General features: G+C 35.6%; 1 protein-coding gene across 8 annotated transcripts in view; it reads right to left on the bottom strand.

Moving 5' to 3' along the window:
* The window catches only part of nav2a (neuron navigator 2a), a 217,840-nt gene that overhangs the window by 83,308 nt on the left and 121,568 nt on the right, over positions 1–12,964 (bottom strand). Inside the window, exon 1 of one of the 8 annotated variants that reach the window (XM_051900033.1) lies at positions 8,107–8,555. The exons of the other annotated variants lie outside the window; for them this stretch is intronic. Coding sequence (XP_051755993.1) covers positions 8,107–8,157 — 51 coding nt within the window. The 5' untranslated portion in view covers positions 8,158–8,555. Of the gene's footprint in view, positions 1–8,106; positions 8,556–12,964 lie in introns of those variants that run through there. 8 annotated transcript variants of the gene reach the window in all.

Here is a 12,964-nt window from a genome sequence, read left to right on the forward strand (position 1 = left end):
ATTATTATTTTTTTCTTTCCATGTGCCATTGACAAATTGTGACGAATTGTTTCAGGACATTTTGGCCCGACCACCAACAAGATTATTTTTCAGTTCTACTAAAATACATGTATTCTATGTAATAATTCAAGATATATGGTGAAATAATGAACTGCTTTCCTGAGAGCTGCCCAGTGGATTGGAGGACACATAAAGACCCCTGTGGTTCATGAAGGTAAGGTGTGGACAGTAGTGAAAGTGAACGAGCAGTGATTGATTCTTGAGGTCAAGGGAAGTCAAGCTGAGGTGGAGAGTGTAATCAATTATGACGTCATAGTAACAGAGAGCGCCCCCTTTCATTTGACTGATGCGCATGCATTAAATACATCATTTGAAATCGAAATGCTTACTTTAATCAGAATAAATAAAAATATAGATTGTCTAAATCTTGATCTCTCCCTATACTGTATTTTCCTGTCAGTTCTCTACTGTACTGCACAATAAAGGCAAAAAAGCAATAAAAATGGACAAAAAGAAAAAAAAAACGTTAGTAAATTAAATTAAATAAAAAAAATAGCTTTCACAAGTGGCATTTGTATTACATTGTGGTCAGAGGTTTGATGCCGCATATTAATCACACGTTGTTGTTGTGTGTCAGTTGTGTATAAAGCCGTTAAAGTACAAAGCAATGTTAGGCTTTATCCATAACTAGGACAGTCATTGTTATTAGGTTGAATAGATCTATTACCCAAGGCAGATGGAAAACCGTTCAGGAGAGATGTTCTATGGGAAAATAATATCCACCTCTTTGCTTTTGTATTGCTTATTAGCCTTGTGTTAATAGGGTCCTAAATGCTTTTTTACATTTTAAATCTTCCTTTGTAATGTTGCATAATGTTGCTGTTTGAGCATGAAAAAGGTCTGCAAAGTTACAAAGTCACCTGGCCTGGTTGAGTTGAGTCAAAGTCTCTTTCAAGGAAAGTCTGTTCACTCGGTGGCCATATTTGTAACGCCTCGGGGCAGCTATGGGGGAATCCTGAAATCTCAAAAACTGCTTGGCGAACTCACAATTAAATAACATATTTCAAATCAGCAACAAAATCTGACATTAATTGTCCCATAAATGTTGTTTCTTATACTCAAATACCGTTAAAAAAACCCTATTTTTTCAGGCTAGACGAGCCAATGAGCATGTGCAGTCCTAAGCACGAGTCTCAAGTTTCTATGGGAACCGGATCCTCTAACCTCAGCTGCAGTGACGCAATCACTTTATCGATCAGCGATTGGCTCTTTTACTTAGTAGGTGGGACGTATTCCACCATATTGCGCGTTGCAGTTTCTCCCATTCGTAACTAATAGGAGTGAACCGTCTTTCTAAATCTATAGTCTTTGGTTGAGTTAGTGTGTTGAAACTCGCTTTTATGGTAAGGGGCGTGACGTTTGCAAAACACACTGGAAGCGGTTGACCAATCACAACACACTGGTCCAGTCGACCAATCAGAGCACAATGTGCTTTTTGGAAGGAGGGGCTTCATATAGACTAGACTTAAAGGAAATAAACAGTGTTACTGACAGACTGGGAAGAGAGGTGCTGCAACAATGTAAAATATGTGAAAATAATGATTTCTGAACATTCAAGCATGAAAACCTATTCTAGTAGACCCCAAAAATAAAATCATGACTTTGCAAAAGAAAATAATAGGTCCTCTTGAAAATCAGCTAGATTATTCAGAAGTGCATATTATTCAAAATAGTTGTGTGATTAAAACAAGAGAATGTGAAATAGACCAAAATAATGATATATTGACAGGTGAATAAGAAACACACACAGGGTCAAACAGATAGGATGACACTATAGGATACGGCCATGATCACAGATCTTTTCCCCCCTAAATGATCAGAAAGAAACTGCACAATTAAAGCTTCTCATTCAGACAGACAGGGAAAATAAAGAAACACACACTATTATAAACTGAGCACCCAAGACAAAGAAGCACAGTCCATTTACCCACATGACAACTCAAAAAGACGTATTTCATCAAATTTAGTCACACAACACTGGATGCTTTTGTAAATGCTGCAAAAGGTCTGTCCTTAGTTTTCTCATGCCCCGCTCCCTGCATCTCTGCCGTGACCCCGAAACCGTAATTATACTCCCTGCGTGACCTAAAAGTGCCCTGCTTTTAAGTGTTTTCCCTCAGCCTGTGATCAGATTTCGGCATAGTTAAATTAGCCATCCTCTCACCCATCAGAGAAAGGAAACCTCAATTCCTGGAGGAGAATGGACCATTTTAGACAGTTACCACACAAAAGCATGAAGATGACAGAGGAAAAAGACATGCCTCTCAGTCAGAGAGATGGCAGAAATAAAAGCTGCCCTTTAATAGACACTCTACCAATTTAAAGTGTGCTAACCTCTGCTAGGCAACATAAAGTATTATATTAGCATTTTAAAAATGACATTTAATAGATTGTTAGCACAGTCATAGTATGGTAACCTTTATTTATACTAGTGATTTGTGATTCCCACACAAACACTTTGAACAATTATTTATAGGGGTGCAAGTCATATTATATCAGCAAAACAATCATGTTTATATCGGCTAATGTTGGATATTTAACTGTGGATACTTGTTCACAACTATTTTTACATCCTCTAGTGCTAATTTACAGCATTAACAATATTTCTTGAAGAGCACTTTCCTATAATAAAACACTTTCTCATCAACTATTCATCTCAAAATGATTGTTATCTATATTTCATACAGTAAATAATATATAATTATTGTTTATACACTGATTCAGAATCATTACACTACAAAAATGACTAAAATGCCCCACCGGAAATGATTTGTGATTGTGATTTGAACCAGTGCATTAAAATAAACCACCCGAATATTCCTATTCGCTAAAATTAACTCCATCCAAAATTGAATGTGAGATATTCCTACTTGATAACTCCAATTTCTTAATGTTATAACTTATATTTACATATGAATGATTCAATTGCATTTCTATCCTGTATGGTTATGTATTTTAGTTAGGAAACTATACATTCCAAATTTTTCACTTAATAGCAGATAATTTAAGTATGGTTAAAGGGAAAGTTCACCCAAAAAGGAAAATTCTGTCATCAATTACTACTTCATGTCGCTCCAAACCTGTATGAGTTTCTTTGTTCTCTTTCTTCTGCTGAATGTTGGTAACCAGAAAGTTGATGGTAGCCATTGACTTCCATAGTAGGAAAAAAGACTACTATGGAAGTCAAAGTCTGCCCCGCTACAAATTGTATTTTCCCAGAACATTCTCAGAACATCCCCACTGGTGTTAAGGACATTGCCTAGTAATGTTCCCAGTACGTTGAGAGACGGTCACGATGTGGAGTTCTTTTAAGGGTTGGGCGGACTTTCACAGAACATTCAGGATGTTCTCTGAACGTTTAGGTAACCATCATTTATTTGTGTGTGTGTGCGTGTGGGGGGGGGGGTTGTTTGTGTGTCGGGGTTATTTGGTGGACCTTCACAGAACATTATGTCCTCTTTGTAACGTTCTTATGTGACCATAAAATAACCAAAATGGAACGTCCCCTTAAAGTCATATAAGGAACCTTGAACTGCTGCACTTTCATTACCAAAAGAGGACATTTTAGGAACGTCCCTAATGTTCTGTAAAAGTTCGGAATTTTCGTCACCTTTAGAGAACTTTTAGGGAACGTTGAGCAAGGTCACGTGAACGCCGCCTTCTATGTGGATGGCTGCCAACATTCTTTAAAATATCTTTTGTTTTCAGCAGAAGAAAGAAACTCATGCATGTTTGGAATGACATGAGTGTGAGTAAATGATGGCATATATAAATGTTGAAATAAATGAATAATTTATTATAATAATAAATTAAAAAATGAAGTTAAAATTAGAAACACAAGTAGAGTCCACACATGTTTTGCTTGAGTGTCTTTCGAAGCACCACAAGCACTTCAAGTGGCTTTGGCCTTGTGCTAACATGACAAGCTCCAAGAGTAGCTCTTGACTGCTGAGATGTCTGTGGTTTAGAGATGAAAGCACGAGAATTAGATTGATGTGTGCGCCGCCAAACGCGACCTCTGGGACTGTGAGAGTTCAGTCAGGATTAAGAGCCACATTCAGACCAAACAGAAAGCAGGAAATGTTTCAGTGTTCACACAAGTGCTGCTTTCAAGATCAAGAACTTGACACATTTCTCCAATGAGGGCTCAGAAAGTTCAGTGCCATCTGTGCAAACCCAGAACGCACCACTTGATGACACTCGAGCTGTGGCTCTCAAAATAAACAGTTTACTTTTAGTTTCAACATATTCACACAATCTGCCATCTGCAGGGACGAGGCTACGAGACGCATCCAGGCTGTACTGAAGGACCGTCAGCTCGAACAGACGGGTTGATGTGGGTCTGTCTTCTCAGCAGGACACTAAACAACATTAACTGCTTCTCACCTTCAACCACCAGACAGCTGTCTGCTCAGCCTGTGCTGTATGAATAAGTGATCTGACAGAACGTTCCCTCCTGCTCTGCTGAAATATGAATAATAACATTTGTAGACTTTTGCTTCAACTCTAAACACAATGTAATATAACCTCTCAGAGTACTATAACCTCTTCATAACTTCCATTATACCAATGTATTGATAGAATATAAGTTCAGGTAGAGCAGTTTACAGGCAGATAAAAAGACACGTCAGAGTAACTCAGCAGTTAGCATGTGATTCAGATGGTCTGTGGTTCTCAGATGGGAAATGAAGGTTCAAATCCAGATTACATCATGTCCTGATCCAGTTCCCTCACAACAGGGTTTTCCAAACTGGGGATTGTAAGGAAACTTCAGTGGGCTAGCGAGATGATGAAAAGCTAATAATTAATTAAATCATAAAAATGTAAAATTAGAATAAATCATTTTAAAATAAAAATCTAAATAAAACATTTGCTAAAAATAAACATGCTACATCTAGGCTAAAAGATAAATTGTATATTAAAATATTGTATTTGTTTACCTGAACGTCATGTGACCAGGGCTTGACATTAACTTTTTCGCTCACTTTGGTTTTCCAAAGTTACTAGCCACAATTTTGGCATTGATACCATGAGGAAAAACTGCCATACAGATATTTTTAATATTATCTCATAATTTGGCAGCAGGTATATTAGGCTGCTGTCACTTTAAGACCTGACGTACGGATCCATTATACTGTTACACATGCGTTTCTTTCTCAACTGTTTACGTTCACTTAAAACATAACTGACTGTGTTTACGTGAAAACTCGCCAAGACTGGCATTTTGACGTTATTTTGTGTGTATTTGACTGTTTAAGCACAATAAACAGCAAAAGAACTCATTTTAATACTGAGAGATGGCTTTATGTGTACTTTGGGTGTGAGCACAAAATCTGTGGGAAAGTAAAATTACACGCAATATGCTCAATCCCATGCTTAAATTCAAGTCCTGTAACACCAGCAATATTCATCCGGACCAAATGAAACAAGTGAGTGAGGGGAGGCGGGTTTGTGTGTCAACTCCCTGTCAGAGAGATGAGAGAGAGAGAAAGCGCAGTTGGTATCGTGTATCTATTCTGCAGAAAACCAGTACTGGAAGTGTTTCAGATATTTCAATATCGATAAGTATTTAAAAATCAATATTTTTGACAACACTACATTGCACTTAGTTTATTATTTCAGATCCCTTTTTAAAAGACTACAATTGAAAAATGTTTATATTATATATAAAATTCAAAGTTGGCTAGTAGGAGTGACTGCGTTACACACCACTGCTGAAATCCACCTGTATTTGGCGGGTGTTAATGTCAAGCCCTGCATGTCACCATTAAAAGTACTATGGTACAGTGGTCACTTACAAAAAAGTACCATGTTTTGTTTTTGTTTTTTTGGGTGGGATGGACGAGTACCATAGAACTACTATGATATTCGTACTATGGATTAAATAATATAAATACCATGGTACACAAATTTTAGTACCATGGTATATATGCAAGTACCATAGTATTTATCAACTGATTTCATCATTGTATCATGATAACATCACAGTACACTTACTGTTACTGTGGTGGTACCATGGTACAATAATTTTATCAAATAGCACTATGGTACTTGCCATGGTATTTACATACACTAGTACTCCAGAATGCAATGATAGCATGTCTAAAAACATGATGGCATATACCATGTCCCAAAACCTGTATTATCATGTAAAAACTATTGTTTAGTGTCCTTCTGGTTCATTCTCAAAGTGGCAAAAAGCCCCAAACAGTAATTGAAAAAGGCTTATGTTTGATATTGATGTTGAACTGGCCTAAGGTCATGGGTTCGATTCCCAAGAAAAATACATAAAAAATGCTTTGGATAAAAGTGTCTGGCAAATGTAAATAAATAAATGTTGAAATAATAACACTGTAAAAATGAGCAGTTAAAGGAAAGGTGAGAGAAAAGTAAAAGAAAAAATAGAGCTGATTTAGGAATCTCTGCCCTCTGAGGTCAATGTCGATAGTAAATCAGGTGCTCTTTTTAAAAATCTCCCATATTGCAATTCACATAATAGTTCATAAGGTCTTAAAAATCAATAAACAATGAAGCGGTTAAATAACTAAAGTGAAAGTCTTGGATGTGGTCATTTTAATTTGCACAAATGGAACATACCGCAGAGTATATGAAATGAAGTCTGAATTAGATTGGACATCACTAATTAAAAGTAGCCGAGATGTCTATCTCACTCTCCTTTGGGTTTGAAAAGCCACACAGACCAGGATATTTAAACGTCCAATGATGAAGTGAATGAACGAATGCGAAGTGCTTTGATTCTTTCATTTCGTGGTGTCACTGCAATATTCGCTGCTGATATTATCGGGTCACGCTGACACGTTTCAGCTTCCATCGCCTCTCTTCCTTCTCTCACACACATCTGACCTTAAACATATTCAGTGCACTGCCACTTGTGCTGGGCTCCACATGTAATACATAATTAAACAGCTCCCCTTATCACCTCATCTCCAGACAAGCAATAAGGCAGCCTGCCTTTGTGGCTTTGACGTGCAGAGGATAAGACCAGGACACAAGCTAGAGAAAAGACTACGTTGGGTGTGCAGGGGGAAAAGGGTTCATAAAGAGTAAATATGAAGGGTGCTTTCAGAAATAAAACTGTTTTCTTCATAAGCTGAACTGTTGCCTTATTATTACCTGTCAGATAGTCTAACATAAACACTGTATCATAGCAAATAAAAAATAAAACCCTGCAACATAACCAACAACAAACAAGAGACTTATGCATTAATGTGATTCTGAACAAGTCTTAAATCCAAAACAAGCGAAACCTTGCAGTCTAGGTTTTCTGGTAATGAAAACATGATATGCAACATCAAACAAGAGCTTAATATAAAGTCATGAATCCCAAATGCATTAAAGACATGGTTAAACATAAAAAAAAACCTGGTTAAATCTGGTGAGACAAAATATAACCAGAGGCAAAGAAATATTTTACAAAAACAAAGACCTACAACAAGTATATTAAGTCACTGGAAATATGCAAAACATGCAAAAATGGCAAAACATTTTTTCAACCCAAGCACAATGTTTGCATATGAAATGCACGGTTTGCAAAGGGTCAGACTGAAAGATTCAAATAACTAAACAACATAAACATATTAATAAAATATTGCAAAAATTAATAATAAAATAAATATATAAATAAAATAATAATAAAATAAAAATATTGTTATAAGTAGTGCTTCAAGTGACAGTTTATTAAACTTTTAACATGTTTTATTTTTACCATTATTATTATCATTATTATTATTATTATATTGCTCTTTTTTATTTTATTTTCATATATACATAAATACATATATATACACATAAAAAAGAGCAACATAAATAAATATAAATATATATTATAAATATACTTATATATTTATATATATATATATATATATATTGCTCTTTTTTATTTTATTTTCATATATATTATATATTAAAATACATAAATAATGATTTTCTGGTGCAACAAAAAGTTTAGATCGAAACTTGAATAAAAAGCAAATCAAAAGTCTACCCAACAGCTACTCAAGCCCACAACCAAAGTAAGTATTTTACCAGTTTCATGCTGTGATTGTTTTGATTCCAGCGCCACAGCATCACACTCATCTTCCTCTACCCTTTATCTTCCTCACTTCACCTGCCGGCGGTCCAGACACACGGATCCCATTTACAATCCAACAGAGCAGGAGAGCAGCATCCATCACAGAGAGAGGTTTAGAGGAGGTGAGGAAAGGTCTGATAGAGAAAGAAGAATGATAGATCCATACTAAAGGAAGTTCAAATGAACCAGGTTTGAATTCAAGAGGATGAAGAAGAGTTTGAGAAGAGTGATGGAGTGGATGGTGGTACCAGAGATTGAGAGAAAGAGAAAGTGAAGCAGACAGAGCTCTCACCGCTAATGCTGTGCCATGCTGAGGACAGCTGCCTCCGGTCTGAAACACACACCAGCCAGTGCTCACATGAGCCAAACCAAACAGCTGAAGGGGGTGGGGAGGAGAGACCAGCTGGATAGGCAGTCCTCCGTCAGCAGTGGATGGGGGAATCCCTCTTTACCTCCCCCACACGACCCCTCCATTACACCCTCTCCCTCCAACCATGCATCCATCCCTACACTGAAAGGTCCCGGCAGACCACTGTTTATCCAATAAAACTATTAACCAACTCACAATCATCAACAAGTGAACTCAAATGCATCACCTAAACACATTATCTTTCTGATATAATCTTTAGCTCTATGAGGCTTCTTCAATATGTCATCAATAATTAAACGGAATTAAACAGAAGTTGTGAATTGCGTTAGTCTTCCCTATTGTGATGTAAATACGAGTGAAAGGGCTTTTCGAACAAGAATAAATGTAGGATGGGACTTGATTTTGTCCATCAGGAATTGATTGGATGGTTGTGGTTTGCTATTGGTCGATCTCATGTGAGTGACAGGTTGTCCCGCCCTTGCTCCAGTAAACAGTATTCCATAAAAAATAAGAATTATCAATTTTGATTTCATGGTGACTTTAAAGATCGGAATCGCAAAGTTATTTTTTTCCAGTTCATTAACAATTACAATTACTGATTTTTTAAAATATATACAGTACAGTGCAAAAGTCTTAGGCCACCATCAGCTTTGCTGTTTTAGCAATGTTTTAATGACCATCCATTTTTATTTTTCAGTCTCTTTATTACGATACAAACAGAAAATACAGGAATATGTACACAACATGTAAAAACAATTCTGAACAAAATGGCTTCTTTAAGCAAAAATCAGTATTTAGCGTGACCTCCTGAATCTTGAAGAAAATCTGAGAAACTTCATCTCATCATATTTTGAAAGTTTTCTAGGCCTTCCAGTTTAGGTTTAAGAGAGCCGGTTCCTGCTATTGCTCAAGTGTAAGGGGAGGTCACTAAATACTTGCCACTTGCCTTGTTTTTTTCTGATTTTTTCAGGGTTTTTTTTATACTACATTCAAATTTACTGTATTTTCTGGTTATATTCTAATAAAGAGACTGAGAAATAATTATATATGGTCATTATATCATTGCTAAAACAACATCTAATTGTGGCCTAAGACTTTTGCACAGTACTGTATATTTTTAAGAAATAATATATATATATATATATATATATACATACACACACATCATTTCTCGTAAATGAACAATATACAGTCTGATTGGTGAGTGTTTTTGATTGATTGATTGATTGATTGATTGAAAAGAATTGGTTCATAAGAGGTTCATTTATACACAAATCAAAAAACACTGGCCAAACAATAGAATGATGTGCTGTCTGTGTCAATGAAGAAGTATCACTTTGTATTATTGTGTGTTGCCTAGTCAACATTGGCAAAATGCAAACTTTCTAAAACTGTTAACAGAACTGAATATCATAAAAATCTTTTGGTTCGAGAACTTTTTCCGTCCATACAATGAAAGTCAATGGAGTCCAAAACATCATTAATTGCATAGACACTGTTCAAAATATCTTCTTTTGTTTTCCACAGAAAAAAAAAAATCCCTTTAAATATGATATTTTCTCTGTATTATGTGAATAAGATATGTTGGTACTGACTTACAAGTACTGGTATTACTAGTGTTGCCTCTTACTTACAAGTACATACTTTAGAAGTAAGCACATTGGTTCAGCTTAAGGTGAAATGTGCTAAGCAGATAATAAAACATCTAAATCCTAAACATTTAACAAACACATAGGAATACAAGTACATCTCTTACTACTATAGCTACTATATATACTGTATACTATACAGTTAAAACAACTAAACATATGATCTAGATTTCCTCACAAACTATTTTTGTAAATACACTGCATTACTATGAATATTTAAAAGTCTGTCATTTACAGGGTGATTGCTAATTAGGCTATCTGATTGTAAGAAGGTGAGCCAATTTAATTAAACACACTGTCAGCAGACATCAAGTGTGCAAACACAGTGAAATAATGGACAGTTAATCATAATATGAATAAGAAAATGGGTTAAATCTGACTGGATGATTAATTAGCCAGTGTGAAAAGGGCTGAACTCTCTAATGACGATCCACACTTCAGATCTGTCTGCTGTTGCACAGCATTTGTGTAGCACACCCTTGTCAACTTTCTGCAGACCCCGAGGGTCTGAAAACACAGAGGTCAGAACCTCTTTTCCTTTCCCCCCCCCACAGTTGTGGTGTTGGAGTGTGTGGTACAGACTGCTGGCATGAGCTGCGGTGTGGAGACACGAGGTGTTCCCCATCTCCAAGCTCTCGCCAAAACAGATGCCAAACCACAAATTACAAGCCAAATTTTAGTTTCTGGGGATCGCCCAAGTTTCTGCCCTCATTCCCACACTAAAGAACCCGAGAGGCTGCAAAATGAAGCATGTTTTAAATATATACAACACACACAGGGCTTCTTACTCAAGCAGATGTTTTGAAACTGTGACAGAGGGGATCTACTAGAGCTTGAAGATTTTAGCAGTTTTGGCAAAGCTACAGTGAAACTTAAGTTTGCCAAGCAGCGAGCTATACTTAATATAAAGTAGTTAAAGTCAAGCTAAAACAAACAAACAAATAAACTAAAGTTACTAACAAGACAATTACATTGGATAAAAATGAAATAAAATAAAAAATAATAAAATAAATATTTCATTTAATTGTATTTTATTCTTATCTATTTTATTATTTTAATATATATATATATATATATATATATATAAAATCACTCTTCTCTTAAATTTAATCTTTATTTAAAGTAATGAAAATGACAATATTTTAAGCATAACATTTTAAATTCTCTTCAACACTGGATTTTAGGATGCTTTTTCTTTAATGGATAAACATTACCGTAAACCAATCCAACAAGAGTTTAGTCGCATCTCAAATGACTCGTATAAAAGTTTTCTCACTAAATCAGGCTCATCTAAAGCTAATTGCCTCTTTACAACTCAATCAAAGTGTGAGAAAAACACATTGAACATTTCAACAGATTTATTGTGCTTCTGTAGAGCCGAGTGATATGTGGCGGACGCTACATGTGTCGGGCAATAGTGAACAAGCTCATTAAAAAAACAACAGCTTTGAATCACAGGCTACACTCGCCATTCATTCTGCCAATGGATGGTAAAATAAATCCAAGTATGTGTGGACAATGAGGGGGCTCACCCTGTGGAGAGGGCTCTTTGTTTTGGGAGACCCCCATCATCTGCTTTTCGGGAGGTTAGGGGGGTGGATAGGTCCCCACTGCCAGGCTGTTAGGGGGTGGGTGGGACATATGGGCTTTCTGGGGCGCTGACACAAAATCACGAGGGATTCAGAGGCACCCTGGGTATCCTAAAAGAGAATAGAGCCTGTGGTGGAGGGGCTGGAGTTGTTGCAGGCACTGTGTGAACTCAAGAAACACTTGTAAGGAATGTCCAACTGCTGATGTCATGATCCTGTTAGCTAGCATTTTAGCATTTCCTTTCGCTTCTCCTTTCGATTCCTAGAAACGATAGGTTTTGTTAAAATACCAACACAAATAACAAATTCTCAGGGGGAAAAAAACTGCAAACAAAAATTAAAATGGCAAAAAATTCTTAGAAAGTTTGAATTATTATTAAGATTTATGTATAATATCTGGTTATAGTATTTAACACATATATTAATATTTAAAGCAATCTATTCATATAATAATATAATATATCAATTGTAAATTACTACTGTTATAAAAAACAACAAAATATTACATATACAAATACATATGAATATAACATTGTAGTATTTTATGCTGTATTGTACTTGTATACAGCATATTATATGAATAGACTGTTTCAAATATTAATATATGTATTAAATATATTTTTGTCAGCAATATATTTGTAAATATTCACAATATTTGACTATATCTATCCATCTATCTCCTAGAGAATTCTCAAACTTTTTCAGTCATTAAAGACATAAAATTGACACATTTGCCGAGATTTAAGACAAAAATGATGCAGTCGTGATAGAAATGTAACTGTGATGTTGGACATCCATGCACAGCATCACAGTCACATCTGTGGGTGGTTGCCATAGTTACCAACTGGCTAATGAAAGAGTGTTTTATCAAGAAGTCATGATGAGAACTGATGTTAACATGCTGTTAGAAGAAGTTCCTCCTGCAGTGTTTCTAGTGCATGTTGATGAGCCTTTTTTGCTACATTTCATGTATAATGAACCACAGCAGTAATTGAAATAATTCCAAATAATTATTCCTTGCATATAACATAGTATGTGTTATATATACAGTATCGAACATGTAAATATGATCTTAAGATATTTGGACATGTGCTTAAAAAATAAATATATATATTTATAAAAATTTTTAAATAGTCCTTCAATCCAATTGGCTTTTAAGAATTTTGCTTATTTTGTTTTATCATTGATATCATTGTAGCACCCA

Source organism: Ctenopharyngodon idella, chromosome 7, assembly GCF_019924925.1.
Source record: "Ctenopharyngodon idella isolate HZGC_01 chromosome 7, HZGC01, whole genome shotgun sequence".
Classification (NCBI taxonomy): Eukaryota; Metazoa; Chordata; class Actinopteri; order Cypriniformes; family Xenocyprididae; genus Ctenopharyngodon; species Ctenopharyngodon idella.